Source organism: Phoca vitulina, unplaced genomic scaffold, assembly GCF_004348235.1.
Source record: "Phoca vitulina isolate PV1807 unplaced genomic scaffold, GSC_HSeal_1.0 scaffold2, whole genome shotgun sequence".
Lineage (NCBI taxonomy): Eukaryota > Metazoa > Chordata > Mammalia > Carnivora > Phocidae > Phoca > Phoca vitulina.
The window spans coordinates 93,578,249-93,606,150 of NW_022589705.1; the positions used below are offsets into that span (position 1 = coordinate 93,578,249).

General features: G+C 38.3%; 1 protein-coding gene across 9 annotated transcripts in view; it reads right to left on the reverse strand.

Moving 5' to 3' along the window:
- KIF1B (kinesin family member 1B) overlaps positions 1-27,902 on the reverse strand; it is a 138,635-nt gene that overhangs the window by 76,898 nt on the left and 33,835 nt on the right. For 3 of the 9 annotated variants that reach the window (XM_032393859.1, XM_032393835.1, XM_032393864.1), the window contains exons 3-13: positions 23,738-23,814; positions 22,805-22,984; positions 20,671-20,736; positions 16,228-16,406; positions 15,552-15,663; positions 13,354-13,431; positions 12,609-12,674; positions 8,336-8,411; positions 7,537-7,615; positions 6,329-6,471; positions 2,347-2,480 (exon numbers count right to left, since the gene is read on the reverse strand). In XM_032393859.1, the coding sequence (XP_032249750.1) occupies positions 2,347-2,480; positions 6,329-6,471; positions 7,537-7,615; positions 8,336-8,411; positions 12,609-12,674; positions 13,354-13,431; positions 15,552-15,663; positions 16,228-16,406; positions 20,671-20,736; positions 22,805-22,984; positions 23,738-23,814 (1,190 nt within the window). Of the gene's footprint in view, positions 1-2,346; positions 2,559-5,326; positions 5,369-6,328; positions 6,472-7,536; positions 7,616-8,335; positions 8,412-11,901; positions 11,920-12,608; positions 12,675-13,353; positions 13,432-15,551; positions 15,664-16,227; positions 16,407-20,670; positions 20,737-22,804; positions 22,985-23,737; positions 23,815-27,902 lie in introns of all 9 variants that reach the window. The other 6 variants (XM_032393842.1, XM_032393810.1, XM_032393850.1 and 3 more) reach the window with 4 other exon arrangements.

The window sequence follows — 27,902 nt, forward strand, 5'->3', positions numbered from 1 at the left end:
ATATGGAAAGAAGCTATTCAAAAAACGAAGCAGAAGCAACACGTTATGCAAAAGTATTTTACCAACTGATCATATTTTTAAAGTCAAAAATAAAGAGAAGCAAAGGGAAATAAAATGTTAGGGAAGTGAATTAACCTCTATTCCTGTTTTCCATTACAGTATTTTTCTCCTGCAGTATCATGTCTTAGGAACGTAGCTCCTAAACACTCAACAATGAAGTAGTCCAAAAATGAAGAATTCTCAAGCATTTCTGTTGTATAACCACTGCCTTGCACTGTGCATGCAAGATGCTATCTGCCTGAGGCATTACAATGCAGGTCTGCCGGACTGAATTCTCACCATTCACAAAACAGGAGCAGAACGAAGGCACTTATGCCTCAGTGGACTGCCATGCTGCATTAAAAACTCAAAATCCAATGCAAAACCATCAAGAAGCAATTTTCTAAAGGTAGGGAAAATGGAAGATTTCACTTATGCTGACTTAAAGGAAAATTAAAACAGAGAAATTTATTTTCTGATGGAAGTAATACAGTTTTGTTTTGGTGGGAAGTAGGAAGGTTGGGGGGAGGGTTCCCTGAATAATGGCAGTGTTATTCCCCAGAAACTATGTGGAAGACATTGGGTGACCTAATTCTTAAAGAGTCTGGTTAACGTCTTGACTCCTAACATTCAACGTTATTTTCAGTTGGTCCCATGTGGCAGTTAGGAAAATTGTTTTCTTTTACACCAAGACGTAAGTTAACGGAAATTATAATCTTATTTGTACACCAAGGCTTTAATAGGCGATATAAGTAAGATTCAAAATCCCCAAAGATAAAGAACATCTTATATTAAATAGTAAGTAGGAGGTTTCACTTCTTTCCCACGGAACCCCTGCATTTCCCCCACTGACCCAAACAGAACCCCGCACAGCAACTTTGTCACCAATGCCCATCGTGAAAACACACACACATAAAGCTGTCCTGCACAGGCTTCACTAATGTCTTTATTACAATTCCAAAGGCAATTTTACAAAAGCAGGAATTTCTCACCCTACTCCCTTTGCTAGGTATTTCAGAACTTTACCCACTTCCTACAAACAAGTTCTGAAGCAAGAAACAAGATCATCACTTTTGTTTCTGAACCACCTTAGGTTAGAAATAAGTAAAAAATGCCAAGGAAAAAGGTAGGCTGACTAAGAAGCAGAGGCCCAGTCTTCACATAAAATCTTTCTTGGCCTCACCTGAAAACTGAAATGAAACCTTCTGTCATCTTCAATTATCAAGCTTCATTCCCTTTTAGCGGTGAAAAGGCTCAACAAACCTTTTCCATCGTTCATTTGCCCAAGTGTGTTACTGTTCTCAACAGTGCTCGAGCGAGCGGCAGTTGTGGAGAGCGCTGAGTGCAACACAAAAAGGCCTGCCAACACAACTGCAACTTCCCAGCTCCTGAAAACACTTTCTCTGCCCTCCTTGTTTTTTCCCTGCCCTGGCCCTTGGGAATACAAAGGCCCAAAAGCGTGGATCACACGATCACCCTGGAGGCAATGAGCAGGGAAAGAAAAAGCATCTGTGATACTGTCACAGTGATTTGATGGATGGCACGGTCTGTTCTCACTGCAGTCACTGAGGGGAAGGAAGAAGCCAGGAATCAGCAGGTGCTGCTACCGCTCACTTTCATATTCACGAAGAAGACAAGAACATCCCCAATAGAGCCAAGCACAGACTGGGAGAGTGAAGCTGGGTGCCACAGCAGGTGGCCCCGCACGTGCAGGATGCAAGCGCGCAACACAGCACTGAGGCCCCTGATCCCATGGGCCAGCACAGGAGGAGGCAGCCCTCCCACGGCAGTTATAATAGGGTTCCAAGACTTCCTCCTATGAGCTTCCACAAGTTATCATTTCACATGTCTCTGAATAAGCCTGGTACAGCCACTCATATGCTCAAGCCTTCTTTTGGTTGTCTATTTATTTTACTAACACAGACATGGCTCTATACAGAATTCCATCTTCAAATGAATCCAAGTGCTTCTATCAAATTAGTTTCCAACTAAATTTCTAACTAAACAATGTCCCTGTGACTTATAAACTACCTGGGAATTAAAGGACATTATCTATTTATCAGTTATTTTCATGGCCAACCTATGATCTGGCCACGCATCTCTCTAATCTCTGCCTGGCCACGTGAGACTCAAGCATTCTGGTAAAAAGAAATTATCTTATAAAGCAGCACATTCCATTTTCAGGACACCTCTAAGAGTCAGAAAGTTCTTCCGTATCCTTAACAAAAATCTCGGTGATTTTTAAGACCAACTATGCTTTGTGGAGCTACACAGAACACCTTTCATTCAGTCTGAATTATTACTTACTTTTAGACGTTCAATGGCTTCCTCTCCTCCAGGTGTAGACATGATCCTCTCCTGAATACTGGTCACAGATGTTAAGCCCACCTGACTATTGAGTGAGCAGGAAGATGGAGATGAAGTAAGGGACCCCATGGATGCTGTGGAAAAATTGCCAGGGCGTTGATTCTCAGAGGCTAGCAAGTACCTATGCTTATTGTTCTGAAAATCTTTCAGATCTGGGAGACAGAAAGAAGGGAAGGCAGAAAAAGTGGAAAAGAGGGAAAGGAGCAGAGGGAGAAAAAAGACAGGAAGGAACACCAGCGTAAGAAAGGATAGCATTAAAGCGCCAAGACAAAGACACATTATAATACAAAGACAAGTTATAATTGTTCTAGATGGCAGTTCTAAAACATGTCTGTCTTTAATACTGGTATCCTAGAGGTTAAGAACCACTTCTGAAACTAAAAAATTTAGAAACTAAAAAATTCCAGGGTGGGTTAACATTGTATTTGATAGGGGGTAACCAGAGCCTCAAAGGATAATGCTCAGGCACTCTCCGTAAACAAGACATGCTACATTCCTTCTATTCCTTCTAGAGCTCCAAATCTACAATGTTTTAGATTTCCACTACTCTTAAATCCCAGTAGTTTGTAATGGTACAGGAAAGAAGATGAATATTTATTTATCAGTAGTATCAAACTGGCCCAGTATTTTATGGCATTCAGCAAAAATTCCCAAGAAGATACTACAGTTAAAACAAAAATCTGTAGTGTCCTTTGTATAGCAACATTTCAACATGCTAAAAAGCATCTTCAACATATGCTTTTTTAAAAAAGGAGAGGTAAATGTAGAAATCACAAGAAATTTGTGTAAGTTCTGGTTGAGAACTCAGGGCCAATTACCTCAACAGGGAAGAACAATTAGCAAATTAATGAAGTTGGTAGTGTTTACATTCATCTATTAGTGCAAGCAAAAATCAAGGCTGATTATTTGCTTATAATTGCAAAGTGAGGCTCTTACTCTGCCTAACAGTACTCCATGAGTCACTGGTGAGCTGAGTTCCTAGTATGGAATTCAAGTTTCAGGGACATACTTTCACTTACTAAGGTCTTTAATAGAACTGTAAGTTTTGTTTTTAAATTTAGTTTTGATAAAAAGAGCCACAAACAACAAAATTCATTAATTTGCTGCTTGTACTTTCCTTCATTAGTCATCCCTGTCGAACAGACACCAGAGGAAAACCATAGGTATTGATGGATTTCTATTTTAAAATTAGCTTATGTTTAAAAATGTGAGAAAACCTACATTGCTTAAAATTCATACCAAAACTAACTTAAGTTTTCCTTAAATGATACGAGTCAATGCAGAGTCAGAAAACATTATTATTTGCTCTCTCTGGGTCTACTCATTTCTACTTAATCAAAGCCAGTTCTTGAAACCCCTTAAAACCAGTGGTTGCTTCAAGACAGTTTGAAAACCACCATCTGCAAATATAGAACATAGGAAAACAAGCAAGTTTTAAAAGGGGGATGGGAACTGGAGCAAAAAATCAGCCATCAGGTGATGGCAGCAAGGTAGGAAAGAATAGGATGGGTGGAGCTTAGAAGGTCCAATGGACACATGCAAGCCCTAAAAGAAATTAAGAGTAGTAGACTGAAATGGAAATTCAGAAGTAGTCAGGGCTGCTTTCCTGCATGGAGACAAAATTAAAACTTAGTCATGCATAGCTTTTTGGGAGATGCCACAACTGCTCAGAAAAGAGTAAGGCAACAAGCTGGTAGCAGCACCAGCTGGGGCACAAAAGCAAGAACAAGATGGTGTCTTTCTCACATCAGTATCAGTCAGCTTCGGAAATCTCAGACAGAGCTGTTCCAGTCCAAGAGTCACTCTGTATTGGAGTGTTATTGTGTCCTCAAGGCGTAGCCTCATCACAGTGGCCAGGGCTACGTTTGCTTTCACCTATGTATTTCCTCCCTTCAAGCCCTATTACGTGCCTCATTAAATGAACAAGCAAATCAATTAAAATCTAAAACTTAACCAAGAAGTCAAGATTCTTCATTTCTTCTAAGATAAAAATCCCCTCATGAATTATCTTAAAAGGGTAAGAAATCATGTCCTCACCAACTTAATGATATCTATGGAGAGGAACGAAGTGTGATCCTTCATAAAAATGTCTCATTTCGAACACACATTTTAGACACCCAAGTTTTTAAAATCTAATGTGTAATTCCAGAAAAGGAGAGGAAAAAAAAAAGTTTTCCTAACCACTATGTAAGCTGAGGCCCAAGATATGGAGGAAACTAACTTAGCATAAGCACAGGTGGGTGCTAACCCAACACTCAGAGCTACTCAGTCAGGGATAGTTTAGCCAACCAGAAGTGATTGTTTTTAATTGTACATACACCAAGGCTCAGAATTACATAGCTAATTTAAAATGAGTTTTCTATTAAATAATCAGACACGTGAAGGATCTCAAGAGGCCAAAAAAGGTATAGTAATGATATTAAAAGCTGGGGCTCTGAGTTACACTATCCAATCGAACTACACAGAAACCATGGGATCTCTGGAGCAAATTAACCACCCAGGCAAGGGTGTCCTCATGGGTAAAATGGGCATAACAATCTTTTCCAGAATCAGTGACAGGATTAAGTGAGATAATACATTCAAGGTCACTATAAACACTCAGGAAATGTGAGCTGCTGTCATCGCTATCATCATCCTCTAGGACTTTGGATTCAGTTTAATCACATAAGTGGAAAAACTGAAGAGCAGAAGCAGCAAGAGACTCTTAAGCCTCTAAACTACTTAACCCATAAACTGAAATTCAGCAGCGTTTGCTACATGGAGAAGGGCAAAAACAGGATCATTTCTGAATCTACAGTATGCTCTGTCTGGGATTTCCCTGTTAGGATTGCTGGCATGCAAAGCTCATTTTAAGGCTGATCCAGCAGAGGCAGATTAGCAAATCAGAGTACTGGAAATAACCAATACATGAAATACACACATTTGCCTCCACTTCCAGAGTAATCATCGATCAATGGATCAACTGAAGGTAAGCAGGAGGGAAAATACAAGAAGGGTCAAAGTTCAGGTTCAGCAGTGACACAGAGAGGGAACAGAGCAGCATTTGGGAAGATGAAAAAAATTAACACTTAAAATAGATTATCATTTTGCACACTGTATTCATTTAAACTCAGGTGTTAATCCGTAAGAAGAACTAAACTAGAAGAGACTTTGAAAATCTTATTAGAATTTAAATATTAATTTTTCACTCAAAAAATAAATATATACTTTATCAAATAAACCCATATACTATTCTACCTGAATCATCCAGTTAACTTCTGATTAGACATTATGCAAGGAGATCATGGAGGTTAAAAAAAAGATTCATTTTAAGACAACACTGTAAAATAGTATTCTCTGAAAGTCTAGTTCTTGAATTTGACAGAAAATGGATATTTTTCCCTTCATGTGTTCATAGGGAGCTGGGTGGGGAGTGTCCTTTCATCATTCTGCAGGAGGGGAAAGATACCACTCAAAGGTAAATCTTATCTGAAAGGGGACTGGAATGGTGGATTTGTTACACATATATTACCACTACTACATTAATCCAGAGAAGCCCCAGTACAAAAACAAAAATTTCAAGTACCAATTTTACAAAGTGATGAATTTCTCCGTGAGAATAAACTCAACATTCCAAATAAACTTCACTGCTGATCTAAAATGAAAATCTAATAAAAATACAAGCGGTATTTTTTACCGCTTGTATTTTTACATATTTACATTTTAAAAACTAATTTCATGAGTTCAGCTGGATAGCCTGGTACATACTATATAAAGAAAGATTCTGAGATCATTTTCGCTGGATTTTTTTGAAAGAAAAAACAAAAACAAAAAAACCCCTGTTATACCATCTAACTTCATCATGTTCTTTGAATCTAAGTTTAAATATAAGAACCCTGAAGAGGAAAAGATTAGAGTTTATGTTGATCCTTAATTCACTTACTATCAATAATATCTCCCAGCCCCTGAGCACGAAGAAGATCCTTCAGCCGTGTCACCTCCTCCTTTAATTCACGAACCAGTTTGGCATTGGGGTCCTCATTGATAACAGCATTGCACTTAATTTGTTTTGCACGATCTGCATATCTATATCCAAAAAGAACATTCATTTTTGCCATTCCTCAGATACTCTACTTCTCATAAGTAACATGCCATTATTTCTAACTCTAAATCAAACAGCTTGAGTATTTACACATTTTATGAGCCTTACTAATAACATATGCATAGAAAGTTTTATAATATCTTATCAAGATGAGGAAAAAGGCTCAGATGAATTTTAGTGAGTTACCCAAAATCATAAAAGAAATACCAAAATACCAAAAAGAAGACTCAAAATGCATTTGTGAGACTATATAGGGTTCTTTCCATCACTGGGAGAAGAGTAGAAAGTTCCAGATTAAAGTAATGAAAACTATTCATAAATAGAAATACAGCTGACCCTTGAACAACGTGGGTTAGAACTGCACTTATAATCAGATTTTTTTCGATAAACACAGTCCAGTACTGTAAATGTATTTTCTCTTCTTAATTTTCTTAATAACATGTTCTCTCCTATAATTCACTTTATTGTAAGAAAACGTATGGCTTATATGCATATACATATGTATTTGTACAACTTACAAAATACAAAATATGCATTAATCAACTGTTTATGTTATCACTAAGGCTTCTGGTCAACAGCAGGCTGTTAGTAGTTGAGTTTTTGGGGAGTCAAGTTATATGCGGATTTTTGAGTGTGCAGAGGGTTGGCACCCCTAACTACTGTGTTGTTCAAGGGCCGACTATATTCTATTAGTGAACATTCTGTAATTTTTTTTTTAACACTATGTGTACTCATAATTGTATTACTTGTTAAGAGTTGAGCATCTCTATAACGATGAAGACCACAAGGGAACTTCTTTTTACAGAAATGAAAATCGTAACAAACTGAAATTGAAAACCATAAACAGGTAAATTCTATTATAATAAAAATATCCCCCGCCCAAAAAAATAAATAGAAATCTCCCCCAACCCATGTTTTCCCTGTTATGAGAGGGATGGATCATTATTTACATAAAAAATTACCCATATAGCATAAGAAAACCAATGGCATAACAAAATGACTTATGGTGGCACAGTATTCTATTTAGCTATCAAGAGCAATTGGAGTACCTCAGAGTGCTTAAAGTTTCATCATAGTTGATATCTGCTGGGCTCAGAGCAGCAACCATTGCAGTCCGAGAATTGCCACCTAAGAAGATGAATCATGGTTATTGCACATCATATTCATTTTAGAAAGAAGAATTTTATTAAATTTATGTCAAATTAGACAACACCATCTCAGATCCTAAGATTTAATCAAGAGTCAACAAATGTCTTGAATGCTCCCATGCCGGGCACTGTCATACTGTTAATCTTGGGTGTTTGGATCTACTGTGACCAGTTCTCCTCTCCCCACTCCAGTTAAGACCTCAGCCACTCCACCAAAGTGCTCTTAATGAGTCAAAGCCACAGTGACATGGACAGTCCAGCAGGCCATTCTCACTCTCTTCCTTCTATCAGTGTCATTTCCCTTCTAAAAGGAAGGAGGAAAAGAGGCTAACAGAACAGAGAATAAAGAGAATGACCTGAAGGTCCAAAACCATCAGCAAAAAGGTAACATGGAGTTTCCAAAGAGGTTTGAAGAAGGAGCGATAGTTTGAAGCAGGTGTGGTTAGGAAGAAAACCACACCACCACACCACAGTCCATGTTCCCAGGTCAACAAGATGGGGAAGAAAACCCTGATTAAAAAGTAAGCAAAACATAATTAAAAAAAAAAAAAAAGCAACCAAATCCAACCAGCTTAAATCAAGAGTAACATGGATATCTGGAGATTATTTTTCTCCAAAACAAACATATAAGACAATTAACCACAAAAGATAATCAATAAACAGCTTTAAAAAGGTAACTACACACAAGTGATCAACATACCTAGATTTTCTCGAAGGAGCCAAGTAAGTACAGAATCCCTGTAAGGAATAAAATCAGTCTTCTTCTTCTTCTTACTCTATTAAACAGAAAGAAATGGTCTTAGTATTGTTAGGGAGGAAAAATTCACTTGAAAGGCAAACAAGTCCAAAATTTCTGAGTAAACTATAGTAGAACCCTATCACTGTTGAAATTTAACATTCATGGCTTCAATTCTTCACCATACCCAAAGTTCATGCAATAAAGTAATTTTTTCTTTTTATATTTTATTTTGAAAAATTTCCAGTGTACATGACGTTTAGAGAGTAGCATAATGACCGACCATATATCCATCATGCAACTCCAACCGTTATCAATATTTTGCCAATCATGTTTCTATTATCCCTCAAACACTATACTTTTTCTTCCTGAACAATTTTGGAATAAATTGCAGACACCATGCCCTTTTATCCCTAAATACTTCAGCAGATAAGGACATTCTCCTACACAGTCACAGTTCAATGACTGAGTTCAGGAAATTTAACATCAGTATAATACTATTATTTAATATCCTGTCTATATCATATCTTTTACAGCTGGTAGTGTTTTAAAGCAAATCCAACATTTCACCTATAAATAAATATTTCAGATACCTATTTCCAACAGAGAAGGAGTTCTTTTTTTCTTTAAGTCTCAAACAATGATTTTTTACTTTTGCAGAGGGGCAAATACAAATCCTGGGCATTCCAGGTTAGATGTGCAGGAACCAAGTCATTTAGTTAATGAATTTACTTGGCCAATCACCAAATCATTAAGTGGACTGTTGCATCTCTAACAACTCTTATAGAAGTAATACACATTTGGTTTCTTTAGAAAGAAATCACACTCCAAATAAATTCAACCAACAGAGTTAGGACTCAAAGTGAAAAGGTCTAAGACAGTGATGCGATTTGCTAATCTGGAGCTTGGTAAAGACTGCAAGATGAATGGTCTGTACATACGTACCAAGCATTGACTTATACAGCTGTGACCCTCCTCTTTATCATGAGATACAGCAAAAGGCACCAATACAAAGCCAGTACTAAAATGGAGGAAATTATATCCTTTGAAAGTAAAAATTAATGCAAACCCTTTGCAGATAACAGCTACTGCAATTATGTCCTGGCTGATGACTAGGTCGTGATAATTTAAGAGCCACTAAGGGGAAGCCAGGGTTCACTGATAAACATCTCTTCCCAATCCTGGTATAATCTGAGGTTAAACTAAGGACAATCTAGTTCTTGCGAAAACATGGGGGTATTCAGAAAAAGAGTACTAAGTAGCTGACCTCTGGTCTGTCAAGGAGGAAAGGAAGTAGGCAAGTAGCAATTTAATTCCATCTCTTATCAAAAACATTCCCTCCAATTCATCCTATCCCACCCACAGACACACTTTCCACCAATGAGAAAGTCATTTCCCATAGCAGGATCTATTTCCAAATGACAAAGACCTGTGGGGAGAATTAACCCTCTCAGTCAATCACAGCTTAGCGGGACTATCAGTCCACTGCAAAATTCTTGAGTCCTAAGACCTCAATTCTTCCTTCTCTAGCCCCTCAACACTCCACTTTGCCTACAGTTAGTACTGAAAATGCTACAAGATCTAAAGTACGTCACTTACAAGGATTGCAAACAGTACTATAAAAATAAGGAGTTTCTCTTTGCCAAAAGATGTTCTATTTTCATTTTGGTCAATTAGACTAAATTAAGAAGGAGTAGCTAAATAAAGAAGCATGAACAGAACTTCCATATTTTCCATCTGAAAATATCTCAGAATTTTAGCCACTTCTTCTCTATTTGCTCTCTTACACAAATTAATCTCATCTATTCTCACAAATAAGGGCCTCAGTAATTACCTAAACAGGTTTACTTACTTACATCACTAGCCTCTCTAAAAAGAAGTGCTATCAAGTATGGACAATAATAATCCTGTTTCTCTCCCCAGTGGGAATAACAGTACATTTTAATTCACCAAAAATTATGCTTATCACATAAAAACTAAAATTTGTCTTTGATCTGTTATAGTTATGGCATAGATGCAAAGTTCTAAGCTGGATTTTCCAAAACTAATTCTAAAAAAGTCATTTGCAAATTATTGTGGCACAGAGCAATATGGGAAATATGCAGATAAATGTAAACTTTTCCTTTGGTTGATAAAGAATGTTAAAAAAAATGAGCAAATGGACAGGACAAGTTAGAAAAACCACTAAATTTTAACAGCTTTCATGGTTCTGGGACTCAGATTAGATATCTGAAGAATATCCAAACTATTGCATAATATCAAATAACAGATAGACTTTAAATCTAAGGCAGCTTTTTCCAATAAGCCAAAAGAAACAGAAAAAAAGTATTACTCTTTATTTTTTTTTTTAAAGATTTTATTTATTTATTTGACAGAGAGAGACACAGCGAGAGAGAGAACACAAGCAGAGGGAGTGTGAGAGGGAGAAGCAGGCTTCCCTCGGAGCAGGGAGCCCGATGCAGGGCTTGATCCCAGGACCCCGGGATCATGACCTGAGCCGAAGGCATACGCTTAACGACTGCGCCGCCCAGGCGCCCCAGTATTACTTCTTATTAAGTAATTTTTGTACAAGTAGAGAACAAACCTATATATTTTAAAATATGAGTATAAAATATTTCATCTTGCAGGGGCACCTGGGTGGTTCAGTCGGTTAAGCGTCTGCCTTCGGCTCAGGTCATGATCTCCGGGTCCTGGGATCAAGCCCCATGTCGGGCTCCCTGCTCAACAGGGAGTCTGCTTACCCTCTGCCTCTGCTCACGCTGTCTCTCTCTCTCTCAAATAAATAAAATCTTTTAAAAAATAAAATATTTCATTGCAGATATTGCCTTTATCTCCAATGTTACTCATGTGATTCAGAACTGTTGAGTGCTCTATTATAAATGCAAATAGTACTAAGAAATTTTAGAGTACTTGTAAGGAAATATAAGGAAAAGTCTATCGTATTTGGATTAAAAGGATACAAAGAGCATGTGTTCTAGATACAGACTTTAACTTGATTCTACAGCCTTCACTTTATGTATAACCAAAGAGTAGAAAAAAAATTTTTAACAATTTAAATAATCCATGACTTTTCATGATAGGAAACAAGATTATACAAAGAGGTTTAAGAAAAATATCCTAATAATTTCAAGAAGGCAGCTATATTTTAGAATAGTACCCATAAGAAATATCTTTATTGCCCTTTCAAGAGGTTTATAGGTGACTTCTTCAAGTGACAGTCCTACAGATCACTAGGAGAAACATCATTAAGATAACACAATATAGAAGCTTCCTCAGTTTCTCTCTTGTTCCTTTATTCTGAATTCCTTCTCCAAAACACATCATGTTCCCTAAATTAGGTTTGGTGTGCAGTCTCATGATTCATGGTCACTCTAAACAGCAATTCTAAATTCCAGAGCCAGAAAGCAAGTAACAAGAAGTTATTTTTCAAGGTTCCATTCCTACTTATGCCTCCATACAACCTGCTGAGGATTTACAATCATCACAATTGATTCTACAGCTAGTTCAATGCCTAACAAACCCCACCGTACCTTGCTGGTGCAGTTATCCTATAGATGAAGCATTTAAAAGAAAGAATGAGAACACAGGATAAGCCTTCAAACAGAAAGTACTTTAAAGTAATAAACTGAGTATTACTTTTCAGAAACAAGCAAGAAAGCATTTGATTCTTTTTAGGGATTCAAATAACATACTAAACTAGAATGCAAAATGACTAGTACTTCCTTAGTCTTTAACCTAAAAAATGAAGCCCCTGATACAAAAGTGTTTCAGATTTAGTGTCCCACTGTTAAAGAATAGGAAAGAATAACACAATTTTAAAAAGTATATTATTGGCCCCCAAATCAACAGCATTCACCAAGGCAAATGCTTAAAAAACCCCAAAAGGTACTGCATCCTACTTAAAAAAGATTGTATAGGAAAAGAACATGCAACAAAAACCCTTGGTTTTGATGAGAAACCTGAAGTAAGGCTAAAAAAGGAATCAAACCCTAGGTCTTTGTAAAGAGCTAGTTTTCAGTCTAGCCTTTATAGATCTATGTTTACTTTCTCCTTAATCTTTTATGTTCAGTAGAAAGTCAAAGTGTGCTATACCTAGTATCTTATCTGAAAAGCTCTTAAAGGAGAAAAGATTACACAAAAGGGCCAAAAAAGGTCAGTCTTCATAAACACAAAATATCATCAAGTACATTTGCTGAACAGGCAAGTTTTCCCATGTAACCAAGTATATAATACTTACCACCTCTGCCAAGGCTGAAATGACTTTGCCCAGAGTTGTGAGAGACTTATTAATATTTGCTCCTTCCTGAAATCAATACCAAACACGAAAGAATTATGATGAAGAATTTCTTCCACTGCCATATCATCTATAATGCATAGGATACAATTAAGCCTTGTATTAGCACTCTTTGTTTACTTATGACCACAAGTTCTAAAAACCTCTTTTAGTCCTCAGTCTCTCCCCTGTTCACTTAATGCCATGCCAGGACCACACACCTAACTCACAGTCCTGAGTATCGGCAAGATGGCTTGCCCCAAAAGCTTATGGAGGCAGCCTTCTTCCCCCAACTCACCAACATGCAATTTCTGCTCTTAAGTAAGCATCCCTCTGGTGAGGGCTGTGTGTGTTCTCACATTTGGATCTTGTACCATTAGTGTCGCTTCCATCCAGCCTGTTCCTCAAAACACCTTTCAGCTTTCACCTTGACCATCAAGTCCTCCTTAACTATTACATTATGTTACTTATCTTTCATTGAAGTTATAGATCAGGCATCAGCAAAATGTTTCTGTAAAGGTTTTGCAGGCCATGTGGTCTCTGTCATAAGCTCTCAGACTTACTGTTGTAGACAACACACAAACAAAGGTGGCTGTGTCCCAATAAAATTTTATTTACAACAGGTCAGATTTTACCAACTGGCCATAGTTTGCTGACCTATGTTACAGAACATTTACTGACTATGTCAACTGTTTGATAAAATAAATACCTTTAATCGAGTCCCTTTGGCACCAGTTGAATCAGCTCGTTCACTTCCTGCTAGATCCACCAAGCTGATTTTACTGACCTGGTCAAGAACAAGAACATTGGGGTAATTCAAAAATAAGCAATGTAGAACTAGAAAACATTTAAGAGGCAGGAAATTAAAAATCGGGCATGAAGAAGACTACAAATATTAGTTAGGGCTCTTACATATAGCACAAGAAGACACAGCATGCACAAAAGTTCACAGCAATTTTCTTGGTTCAAAATAAGTAATTTTAAGATACACATGACATATTTTATAACGGTGTGTCATAAAAATATAAAACTCAATAACCCATTAAATGGCATATTAAATATGAAGCCTCCAGCAACTGGAACTCTCACACACTGCTGGTGGGAATGTATTATGATACAGTCACTCTGGAAGAAAGTATAGCAGAGTTATAGACCTACAGAGCTAAACATATACCTACCGTAAGACTCGACCATTGTACTCCCAGGTATTTACCAAGAGAAACAAAAGCAAATATCCACACAAAGACTTGTACACAAATGTTCACGGCATTTTCTTTTTTTTTTTTTTTTAAGATTTTTATTTATTTATTGAGAGAGAGAGAGAATGATAGAGAGAGAGTATGAGAGGGAGGAGGGTGAGAGGGAGAAGCAAACTCCCTGCTGAGCAGGGAGCCCGATGCGGGACTCAATCCTGGGACTCCAGGATCATGACCTGAGCCGAAGGCAGTCGCTTAACCAACTGAGCCACCCAGGCGCCCCATTCACGGCATTTTCATTTTCATGATCAAAAACTGGGAACAATTTAAATGCCCACCACCAACAGGCGAGTTAACGCACTAACTGTGATATATCTATATAGTGGACTACTAATCAGCAATGAAAACAAGTGAACTACTGATAGACAAAACAACATAGGTAAATTTCAAAATTATGCTAAGTGAAAGAAGCAAGGCAAGAAAATAGTACATACTCTATAATTCCATTCATATAAAATTCTGGAAAGTGTAAACTAATCTGCAGTGACAAAAAGCAGATCAGAATTGCCTAAGTACCAGGGTGGAAGAAGTGATACAGTTAGATTATAAAGCAGCATGAGGCAACTTTTCAGGGGAATGGACGTGGTAATGACTTGGACTATGATATTGGTTTTAAAGGTGCATACACAGGAATCCAATTTTATACTTTAAATATGTGTGGTCTATTGTACTTCAACAAATCAATAAAGTTGTTAAAAAAAAATAAAGCTTCAGGAAAGTTAGACAAAAGTATCCAAAATGGATTATCAAAGAAGCTATGGTTATAGGACTAACATCATTATTTTTGTAGATGTGACATCATAGAAGAATAAAATGGTTTCACACAAGATGTACTAAATAGCATTAATATTGTAACTAGCTAAGCAGTGTCAAGTTATCTGATCACCTATATGAAGGGTATGTTTTTTTAAAATAATTTTCAGCTAACCATACGCTAAAATTCAGATTTATTGAATGGTTACTCTGAGCCAGGCACTATTATATGCACTAACCTGTATCAATATTTAATCATCTTAACAATCCTATGAGGTTGGGGAAACTGAGGCACAAAGAGGTTAAGGAACTTGCCCAAGGTAACAGTGCTGCAAAGTGGTAGAGGCAGGATCTAAATCAAGCAGTTTAACTCCAAAGTCTACTATATTTACCTACTGTAGAAAAGGAGACATTAACAAGCAAGGTATTCGAAGAGCATCAGGACTGCTGTGCAGTCCTTTACTTTCCAAGGAAAAACACACCTTGTCTGCTTAATTGTTTGCTTAAATATTTAATCCCACAATAACATTATCAGAGCTCAAAACAAACAAAAAAACCTATATACCAAGCAAGTAATTAAGAGGTTCTAGTCAAGAAGAAAAAAAAAGGAAGATTTTCTCCCCACAGAACTGCTTAACTCTCTTGCACAGAGTAATTTTTGAGACCCAATGTCTTTGTTTTTTCTTAAGCCTATTTTCTATCTTGCAATTTCACTCAAAAACCCATGCTCAAAATTGGTTTAGAGTGGGAATAAAAATGACAAGCAAAAGATACAAAATATTCACCATTAAGTTAAAGGGCAACTTTCTCCCCTCCATAAGATGCAGAGTGTAGCAAGAGGGACTTCTGAAAATCCCCATTCTATACAACTCAAGCCCGGACACTGAAGTTGTCCTACCTTCTCAGTGGAAAGGTTGGTCTCAGTATCATGTTTCTTCTGGGTGAAAACAATGGTAAACACCGCATGGGAACGGCTACTTGTTTCATTCATGTTGGTAGCTGCCACCGTCCTAAATAAACACAAAGGTGACATGTGACAATGGAATTGTTAGATGAAAGTTAAAATGGACAGCAGGCTCCATGTTAACTGTAACAATCACAAGCAACAACTTTATTCATAGATCATGAGATTGTCACTTACATAAATTGTTCTCAATACACCTTATCTGTGAGCCTATCAAGTTATCCCCGACTCCAAAGGTCCCCCATCAGAATCATTTTTCATACCTCAATTGTCCCTTTAGAAACCACCGACGCACTTAATTTGTATTCTTTATTTTGCAATCAGTTACTTCCATAGGCATGTGATTATCCAACATTTTACCATGACTTAATCAAAACCTGATATTAAAACTTAACCAAAGTTCTGACATGTTTCAGCACTGCATTGTTTTGCTGAGAGGATGCTGACTATGCGGAAGCCCTTACTTTTTACCCCAGCACAGCCAAAGGATCAGAGGATCTACAATTAAAGCAACTTTCATAAGTATAAAGGTGGTCTCAAATCCTTAACTGGGAATAAAGGACCTGAAAATGTGCCAAAGCCTTCAGTCATTAGTCTATTTCTACCATACCTGGCTTTGTTCCCAGCATCCATGAGGTCAGCAATGTCTGTGTAGGAAGTGACTGCCAGCTTGGACAGATCCTCCACATATGGGCCAAGAAGTGGGTGTTCACGCACACGCAAATGACCCTTGTTTTTTGGATTCAGCAGGTCTCGTACTCGTTCACAGTAAATTTCCATGTAGCTCACCTAGGAACAAATTATTAAAGTGAACTGGAGGACTTGGAAAAAGACTATACATTAAAAAAAAAATTTAACAACTTTTATTAAAAGCTCTACAACTGGGGTGCCTGGATGGCTCAGTTGGTGAAGCATCTGCCTTCGGCTCAAGTCATGGTCTCAGGGTCCTGGGATCAAGTCCAGCATCAGGCTCCTTGCTCAGTAGGGAGCCTGCTTTTCCCTCTCCCTCTGCGGCTCCCCCTGCTTGTGTTCTCTCTCTCTCTGTCAAATAAGTAAATAAAATCTTTAAAAAAAAAAAAAAAAAAAGGCTCTACAATTAGGGGCATCTGGCTGGCTCAGTCAGTAGAGCACACAACTCTTGATCTTGGGGTCGTGAGTTCAAGACCCACACTGGGCGCAGAGATTACTTTTAAAAAAAGCTCTACAATGAGAGATCAGCAATCTTTTTTTTTTTTAAGATTTTATTTATTTGACAGAGAGAGTGAGAGAGCACAAGCAGGGGAGCAGGAGAAGGAGAGGGAGAAGCAGGCTCCCCGTTGAGCAGGGAGCCCAATGAGGGACTCGATCCCAGGACCCTGGGATCACGACCTGAGCCGAAGGCAGATGCTTAACCATCTGAGCCACCCAGGCGCCCGAGATCAGCAATCTTTATAAAGGGAAATGCCATAGGTCTAGTCCATTTTATTCTATTAACAGTTGCACAGACATCACTGACTAGCTTAGAATCAGCCTTCTGACGGTCTCAGGAAAGAAGGAGGTAAGAAGGCTACCTCTGCAATCAGTAGCCACTACTTGTCTAAGTCAGAAAAAATACCATTTTTAGTAGCAACTTACCAGTTACTAATACACTTTAAAAAATGTATGCTGTTGTCAATAGTTAAGGATTACAGTGAGGTTACTCTAAAAGCTTGGAAATAAAAATTCTATTAGTGTTAAAATCAAGAAACACTATCGATATTCCAGAGCAGGGAAGACAAAAGAGACCAGCAACCCCAGCACTGTAAGACTGAGCACACACAAACCATGTATCTACCACAAGGAGTGAGGACTGGTCAGCAAGGAGCCTGACGGCATGGTGGGACCCATCCACAACTTATGAGGGAAGAGGAAGCCTCAGCAAGTACACTACCGGAACTCCCATCCCACCAGCAGACCGTTCCTATCATGGGATTGAAGTTCTCAGACTATCCTTTCTTTACCTGAGCCAAGCAAGCATCTCAATCGTCTAGTCAGCTCCTCCCTCTCTAATTCCATGCTCACTAAAAAACCAACAGGGTTCCAACAGAAGTCTGTCCACAGGAAGATACAAAGATCACATACCAGGCTTGCTAATACTGAGTGTTCTGGTCTAGGGAAGAGTTTTCCTCAAGGGAAAGTAACAAAACTAGTGGTTTCATAACATAAGTCAAATGAGCTTCACTAAAGAGTCTGGCTTTGAAGGATGCTTCTGGTCCTGATTTATCTATAAGATCAGACTTCTAAGCAAATAAGGCTCTGGACTAGGGGAAATTCACCACAGGAAGCCTCATTATGGTCTTCCCTTGTGTATCCTGAGCTAGTCGAGCACACAATAAAATTTCAGCACTTGTCAACTTTAAATTTCTATAGACACATTTCCGAGTGTCTGAAACAACAGAATCTCCATTTCTATTGTTTTCTTTCACTCGGTCTCAGATCTGACTGTATATTTACACTGTATTTTAAAATCAGTTTTGTTTTTTTTTTTGTTAATTTTTTTTATTGTTATGTTAATCCCCATACATTACATCATTAGTTTTAGATATAGTGTTCCATGATTCATTGTTTGTGCATAACACCCAGTGCTCCATGCAGAACGTGCCCTCCTCAATACCCATCACCAGGCTAACCCATCCTCCCAACCCCCTCCCCTCTAGAACCCTCAGTTTGTTTTTCAGAGTCCATTGTCTCTAATGGTTCTTCTAAAATCAGTTTTTTAAATATTGAGAACCCGTGAAGTAACTGATCCCCTATGAGATTAAAACAACAGGACAACAAGTATTCCTTCTTAAAGCAGGTCTTCCTACAAAGTGAAATGGTACTTTATTCATTCTTGTGTAGTACTTAAACTTGGACATAAACTCCAGAATCCCAGAAAGATACTATATCTTCTTGGAAAACGTAACCTCTTTTCACCAAGGTGTGGGGAAGCATGAGAACCCAAGTAACCGAGGTAAAGGCTGCTGTGCTCTGCTACTTATTCTCTACCATGCAAACCCACCTCAAGCCAGCACTAGTTCTTTTACTTCTGAGGCAACCATTACAGACCCCACTTGGCAAATTCAATTCACTGAGTAGCATTATCTTCCAGGCACTTTCTAGGCACATGGCATACATCAGTAAATAAAAGAGACAAAAATCCCTGCCCCAGCGAGCTTACGATTCTAAATAAAAATAAACAACACATACATAAATAAACAGAGAGAATTATAAAGTAGGTTAGAACATGATGATTACTATGGAGGGAAAAAGAACAGGCCAAGAGAGACCAGTAGTGCTGGGGTGGAGGGCAAGTTGCAGTGTTAATTAAGGTGGTCAAAGTACACTTCGTTGAGAGGGTAAGACTTGAGCAAATGACCTGAAGGAAGTGAAACACTTAGACAAAAAGATATCCAAAGGAAGAAAATTTTAGGCAGAAAAAAAAGTAAATGTAAAGGCCCTGAGGTAGGAAAGTTCCTATTGTTCCAGAAACAGCAAAAAGCCAGTGTGGCCGGAGCAAATAGAGGGAAGCAGAAGAGGAGGTAGAGGTCCCACAACTATAAGGAACCACAGTATCAATTAGGGATCTACACCGCACTCCAAGAGAGCCTATGAACTCCGATATGAAAGGAAATGGCATCTTCTTTTATTATCTATAAGCTCAAAAAACTCACATTCTGTCACTCTCTATCCTTTGAATTTATTTAAAATATGTGATATTTTAATAAGAATAAAAATCTACTGAATTTGAACGCCTGGGTGGCTCAGGTGGTTAAGCGACTGCCTTTGGCTCGGGTCATGATCCCGGAGTCCTGGGATCGAGTCCGACATCGGGCTCCCGGCTCAGCGGGGAGCCTGCTTCTCCCTCTGACCCTCTCCCCTCTCATGCTATTTCTCTCTCTCTTTCTCTTTCTCTCAAATAAATAAAATCTTAAAAAAAAAAAATCTACTGAATTTTCATTTGCTATACATCTAGTCTTCAAAAAGAATAGTTATAGGATGAGACAAGTTATTTGGAGAATTAATTTTAACAAAAAATATTTTTAGAGCTGCACATTCCCCTTTTGGTGTATCATAGTCACAAGGCAGAATTCTCTAAAATTAATAAATTTATGCAACACTTTATAGGTAAAGAAAAAACCCAAACCAGCTAGGTGGGTCAACTAGGAATTGTGTAAGTCCTACAGAAAATCACAATGCATACATAAAAAAAAAAAGTTTGCTTAAAAACAGCTTCATGTCTCAGAACAAAAGGCTCATGTTAACAGAACGCTTTAGTAATTTCAGTTTCTATAGAACTGAGTACCAAAACTGGAGATAAGTGAAACAACAGCTTCAAAAAGCACATATCAATGAGTAGAAATGTTTATCAACTATATTAATATATATAATATAATTCTATAGACCACCTCTTCATAGAGCTGAAGTATACACTGGATGAAGAATAACTGTCTAAGATTATAAGCAATTATAAAGGAGGAAGAGGAGAAGAGATCTGATTATATAGATTTTAAAAACCATGTCAAAAATCACTATTAATAAATATGAAAGGGGGAAAGAGTTCACACAAATGATTAAGATAAACACCGCAATCCCAAAATGTAAACAGGCATATGCATAATTTACAAGATGTTCAATTACACTAATTATCAAAAAAACTCTAATTTAAATAAGTGAAAAAGAGTGCCCTTATCAAGTTGGCAGAGAAGAAACAAAAATATTAAAAGTTGGCAAGGACACAATGGGTGCTTACACCCTCTTGATGGGACTGAAAATTGGTACAGTGTTTCCTTCTAAAAAGCCATTTGGCAATTCACATGTATTGTTTGACAACCTGATACATAAAGGAAGTAACTAAAAATAAAGCTTATGAACAAGCTTCTGACTTATTTAACTGCAACATTATTGATGATGAACAAAACTTAGAAATAGTCTAAGCATACAAAATTGGGGGAGTAGTTAAGTGATCTATAGTCATCATTTGGGACCACTGAAAAGTAACACTGGAGGGAATGGAGTCCAGAGGCCTATGGCTTTAACCCACGGTTGTACTCACCTCTACAGAGTAAGACATTTCTTCATTACAGTTGTCATTGATTTTCTCGAATAGTTCTTCACATAACTACAGAAGCAGAAGGAGAGAGGCACGAACAGCATAAATGAGAGAAGTACAAAGATACCCATGAGTGCTAAACAAATTAGTGAGATCCCTTTCCTCTTTCTCAAAATATTAATGGCAACAACATCAAAGGAGAATGGCTTTGAATGAAATAAGGGGACAGTGTGAATGCATTCTCCTCATCTCATCTTTATTCTCCCTTGATGACAGCACCCCAGAAATGTCTCCTTAGAAAGCAAGCCATTTAGGGAAGAGGAGGAGTTCTGTCTCTTGAGATTCTGTGTTAGGTCCCTGGCACATTAAATTTTTGTGAATTCAATTCTTCACATTATCCTAGAGTAACTGTGACTCTACTATTAGTATTATTATGTAGCAGTCAAACCAATATTAAACTACATTTTGGGGATGCCTGGGTGGCTCAGTTGGTTAAGCGTCTGCCTTCAGCTAGGGTCATGATCCCAGCGTCCTGGGACTGAGTCCCACATTGGGACCTTGCTTAGTGGGGAGCCTGCTTCTCCCTCTGCCTGCCGCTCCCCCTGCTTGTGTGCATGTGCACTCTCTGACAAAAACAAAACAAAACAAAAAAACCCATTTTGCACACATTTTATTTATCATGCTATATAAATTTTATTTTATACTGCCAGTTACTATATACATTACAAATCATACATACATATGTATAAAGAGAGAATGCATACTCTTTCAAGGGAGTAAATGAAGGTATTTAAGAATAATTTTGATAGTATGAGGTGCCTAGCTGGCTCAGTCAATGGAACATGCAACTCTTGATCTCAGGGTTTTGAGTTCAAGCCCCACATTGGATGTAGAGAGTACTTAAAAATAAAATCTTGGGCGCCTGGGTGGCTCAGTTGGTTGAGCGGCTGCCTTCAGCTCAGGTCATGATCCTAGAGTCCCAGATCGAGTCCCACATCTGGCTCCCTGCTCAGTAGGGAGTCTTCTTCTCCCTCTGACCCTCCCCCCTCTCATGGTTGCTCATTCTCTCTCTCTCTCTCTCTCAAATAAATAAATAAATAAATCTTTTTAAAAAATTAAAAATAAAAATAAAATCTTTAGGGGCGCCTGGGTGGCTCAGTCGTTAAGCATCTGCCTTCGGCTCAGGTCATGATCCCAGGGTCCAGGGATTGAGCCCCGCATCGGGCTCCCTGCTCAGTGGGGAGCCTGCTTCTCCCTCCCCCACTCCCCCTGCTTGTGTTCCCTCTCTCTGTCAAATAAATAAATAAAATCTTTAAAAATTTAAAAAAAAAAGGTTCTTTGTTTGAGTGTATGCACTCATCAAAGAGGGAGCTTACTAATACTCCAGTGTTGTTAGAGTTGAACACAGTATCTGAAATACTAACATTAATATATAAATTCATGAATTCGGGGCGCCTGGGTGGCTCAGTCGTTAAGCGGCTGCCTTCGGCTCAGGTCATGATCCCAGGGTCTTGGGATCGAGCCCCGCATCGGGCTCCCTGCTCAGTGGGAAGCCTGCTTCTCCCTCTCCCACTCCCCACTGCTTGTGTTCCCTCTCCCACTGTCTCTGTCAAATAAATAAATAAAATCTTAAAAAAAAAAAAAAAAAAGAATTCTCAGACTGTTCAAGCTTAACGTGATAGTATTAAATTATTAAGATAAAAGGAAAATATCTCTGATAAGGCAACCAAAAAACTAAAAAATAATCACATGCTTAAAAGATGAACTATATATGGGACATGGGAAAAAAAATGTGACCAACAACACCAATCAGGCGTCCCCAGGATTCAGAACAAAGCCTGCTATATACTACCATTTTTTTTTAAGAAGCTGGTAACACTGTTCAAAAGATAAAATACCCAGACAAGGGTATACAGCAAAACCTTTACAGAATGCCAACTTCCCCACCTTTAAAGACAGACATGTATACACGTCATACTATTAGCTCCTTCGAGGGAAAGGAACAAGTGATTTGTTTTTGTGCCTTGCATATGATAGTCCCTGAATAAATCTTTGCTAAATAAAAATAACTGTTACAGCAATCAAAGACTAAGAGTAATATTAAACAGAGGTCTTTTGTTGTTTTTTGTTTTCTTACCTGTGGAATGATGCCAGCCTGGCTTTCTTCTTGTTTACCCATCATTGTATAAGATTTCCCAGCACCAGTCTGCCCATAGGCAAAAATACAGACATTATATCCCTCAAAGGCATGTAAGAGCATTTCCTTTCCAATGTCATTGTACACACGGTTTTGAGATGCAAAACAGGGATCTTCAGGCTGTAAAATTAAAAGAAGAAATAAATGACATTTTATTCGTATACTTTCCTATGCTTATTTGATTACTGCTATAATAAATTCAAGTGTTTGGAATCTCAACAGTCAATTATTAAAACATATTATAAAATTTTTAAGTCCCTCCTACACATAGCTTATTTTTCTCTTATTAAACACACACACACAGTCATCCAGCTCAGCCATACATAAAAATAGCTACATGAAATTATCTCACTTGACTACATGTCACTTTCCATAACCTTAAAAGTATCACTCTTCCATTCACAGAAATGTGCAAGAAAATTTTCTTAAATGGAAAATGGTACTAAAAGCTCAGAGGTCAAGTCCACATATAAAAATACTTCCCTGTACTCAGTCCAGGTAGTATAGCTATTTCCCAGTAAACCTAGCTTTCAGTGACAAACGTTGTCCAACCCCCTTCACAGGCCCTTTTGTTGGCCATCAGGCTCTGTCAGTAGTTTAAAACCTCTCCTACTCCAGCACAAAACAGAAAAAAAAACCCAAAAAACTAAAAACATGTAATGAAGAGAAGCAAATGCAAACTGTAGTTCAGGAACAATCCCTAGAAGCCAACAAGATTTGGGGTCCTCTACTAAGCAGGATACTGCAAAGGGCCTTGCTCTCTCCATTTTCCTAGGTGTTGGTCATCTCTGTACTCCATCTGGACCTTCAAGCTCTTTCAAAACTGTTCACAACCTGCATTGTTCTATTATACTGCACCATAAGTATACTCACCGAGGTGTGAGACCAGTAGGAGTAGTCGAAACTAAAGGACTTTGGAGCTTCCTTTGGGTTCTTTGGGTTAATAATACCTAGAGAATAAAAATGATTTGATTTTATAAGTCACTCGGTTACATGTTCTTTAGTTCAACATGATGTTATGTTGTAAGTTCAAAACATCCAAATCAGTAAATTCATACCACTGAATCTGAAGAAGGTAATCGAAAAATAAAAATAATCACACTTTTAAAAGGCAGGATCTGTATATAGAACTTAAAAGAATCAGACCATCAGTATTCACTGGGTACCACTAGGATTCAGAACACAGTTTGGTACATAGCAGGTGCTCAGTAAATATTTTATGGCTGAACCATACGTAAATAAGCAGCCAAAAGTCAGAAACAGGCCACACATAACTATTTGCATAAATATTTCAATACATTAGAAATAAAAATTAGAAAATTACTGAATACAACTACTACCTGAAATAAACCCTTTTTAAATATCTTATTATCTACTTTAGAAAAGCATTTTCTTTTTAAAGATTTTATTTATTTATTTGACAGAGAGAGAGACAGCGACAGAGGGAACACAAGCAGGGGGAATGGGAGAGGGAGAAGCAGGCCTCCCGCCAAGCAGGAAGCCCGATGTGGGACTCGATCCCAGGACCCTGGGATCATGACCTGAGCCGAAGGCAAACGCCTAACGACTGAGCCACCCAGGCACCCAGAAAAGCATTTTTTTTTTTTTTTTTAAAGATTTTTTTTTTATTTATTTATTTGAGAGAGAGAGAATGAGAGAGAGCAAGCACATGAGAGGGGGAGGGTCAGAGGGAGAAGCAGACTCCCTGCCGAGCAGGGAGCCCGATGCGGGACTCGATCCAGGGACTCCAGGATCATGACCTGAGCCGAAGGCAGTCGCTTAACCAACTGAGCCACCCAGGCGCCCACCCAGAAAAGCATTTGATAATTAAGTATTCATCGGAAAGACAGTCTTATTTCTGAAATCCACATTTGATAATAACATGTTATATATATGTATGTATACACGTACATAAGTGTATTATGCATGTACACAGTGAAATCAAGACCACAAATCATCTGCAGAGTGTTGTAGGCAACAAAATTACTTTTTCTTTAAAGATTTTATTTATTTATTTGAGAGAGAAAGCACACACGAGTTCGAGGAGGGGGGAGGGGCAGAGGAAGAGGGAGACGCAGACTCCTCCCTGAGCAGGGAGTCTGACTTGGGCTCGATCCCAGGACCCTGAGATCATGACCTGAGCCAAAGTCAGATGCTCAACCAAATGAGCCACCCAGGCGCCCCTAGACAGCAAAATTACTTTTTTTTTATTTTAAAGATTTTTATTTATTTATTGAGAGAGATAGTGATAGAGAGAGAGCATGAGAGGGGGAGAGTCAGAGGAAGAAGCAGACTCCCCGCTGAGCAGGGAGCCCTATGCGGGACTCGATCCCGGGACTCCAGGATCATGACCTGAGCCGAAGGCAGTCGCTTAAACAACTGAGCCACCCAGGCGCCCCAAAATTACTCTTTGACTGAAAAGCATGAAGCCTTACTGTTCCTACTGAAAGTATTTCTCGTGTGATTAATCCAATCACACTATTCTTCAGGGACTGTCTGAACACTGAGGCTTGGCCTCTCTTCCTTTCTCATACACACAAAGCTTTAGTGCCTCATATTTCACATGGAATAGAATCTTTATAACATGTAGTCATGAAATCTCCTCAAAGACCAGACATCTCAACCAATCCACTTCTCTAAGGCACGGCCACATCCCAGGCTATGAGTGAGATCAGGATTAAAAAATAAATCTGTCCAGGGCAGCTGCTGCTCAGGACACAAATAGCAACAGTTGCCATGGTGCTTAGTTCTCTCTCTTGCTGGATTCCAGCGGGTATGGCCACACACTTACGTTCAAATCTCAACTGCTGACACAGTATGAATAAGGCTTGCACTGCACATAATCATGTGACAAGGAGACGTGGTTCTAGAAAGAACATCTCCCCACACACAAACGGCAACCTAAGCAATGAAGTGTGCTTCTAACCAAAAGGCACTAGGGACAAGATTTAAATAATAGCCAACATTCGTGGAGCACTATAAGCACTATAAATAAGCACTGAGCTCTAAGAACTTCCTGTGTACTGATCCTCCCTACCACTAAGGCTGACAGAGGTTTTATTACCGCCATTGTATAGACAGAGACACCATCACAAAGAGGTTAAGTAACTTAACCAAGGCTACAGAGCTAGCCAGTGGCAATCCAGGATGTGGACTTAGACAGTTTAACTCCAGAGTCCCCACTCTTAGCCAAGACACCCATCATCTATAGGCTTATTCTCCACCTATATGCAGGTAGAGAATATGTATGTATACCTATATGTATGTAGCGACTGCCAAGGCAAACACAGTAAGGCATTTTTATGCATATGCATACATATGTGTGCATGTACGCACAAGTATACGGCCACCCCCCTAAAATTACATCACAGGCATTGTTTAAAACTCTCCTTACCCATTTAAAACTAAGAACTATGAGGACTACAATTCCTAAAAGATGAAAGACTACACACAAACTCTACCAAGCAAATGGAAATTAGTGTCATGCTACATGCACCAGATTCAGGTTTCAGTGGCTCAGCGATAAAGACAATGACAAGACATCAGATATGACCCCTAAAGTAGTCTTCACTACTCAAAACTAGTTAATATAAACACTTTCTAACCTCTAGGAAATTTGCTGTCATAAAACTTTGAAGCCATACTTCACTCACTCTTTTTTCTTTTTTTTAAAAGATTTTATTTATTTATTTGACAGAGAGATACAGTGAAAGAGGGAACACAAGCAGAGGGAGTGGGAGAGGGAGAAGCAGGCTTCCAGCAGAGCAGGGAGCCCAATGTGGGGCTCGATCCCAGGACCCTGAGATCATGACCTGAGCCGAAGGCAGACGCTTAACGACTGAGCCACCCAGGCGCCCTTCACTCACTCTTTTAGCTACTCACTGGTGGTACCAATTTTGCCAAGAACTTAAGAAAGGCTAGTTTTCAGATCCCACCTCTTTGTTCTCTTTTTCCTAGTACTAAGAAGCAGAAACACTACACCAGCGAGCAATTTTCTTGATTCACAGGAAATCCTTTTCCTCTTCCTCAAGATTCCCTCCTTCCAGATCTTTGCAACTTCTGAATCTACTCGTCTCCTAACTTACAGATCTGAAACCAAGCTGCCTTTTAAGTAACTGCCTGTATGTACACAAAACCCTTTTTTATTTTAACATAAATAAGTAAATCAAAATATAATTCTGAAGAGCTATTTTCGTAATAGTTATGTCAAACAAGATGAAACTTACCCACAATATTTAAAAGATTTTAATTCCTAAATGAAAGATATTTACAGAAAACACCTTAGAACAATGTAAAACTCAATACCGTTGTTACCTGTTTGAGGGGGCAGTGTAAGCCCCAAAAGGCATGGATAATTTCTATATGTTAGCTGGGGACTATTTAATAGGATAGTTTGTTTTATATAATTCTTTATATTTATATATGCATTGTACTATCTTGAATATATGAAAAGTTTACTAATAAAACATTTTGAAACTTCCCAACTCTGCAAACGAAAACAGTTATAAAAATAAAATATCAGTAACAGCCCTTCACCTCATCAGAAGCCCATGAACTCCACCATTATTTCCAAGGACAACGAACTAATGTTTTCTAATGTGCCAAAGGTTTTCTCTTTCTGAATTAGTAACAGTTAAGATCTAACTTACTTCCTTTAACCCAACTAAGAAACAGGATGTTTCCAACTATGAATAAAAGGGGGGAGAGGGACACAGTACTTGTAATGGAAAGGGCATGGGATTTGGATCAAAAGACCATTTAGAATATGTTAATATTCTAAACATATGATGAACACTTAATAAATATATTTAGGATTTTTTGTCACCTTGGGTATCGCTGCACTTTGAGTCCTCTCTAAAACTGAGATAATACCTAGTTCACAGGATTAAATGAGTAAAGCACTACACAAATGCTAATTTTCAAAAATAGGTATTTTATCTTGTTTTTAACTCTCTCAGTGTTTTGGTGGATATGTTAACCCTATTCCATGGTCCTTAAACCAAAGTGAGGAAAGTTCATATACTAACTGATAAAATAA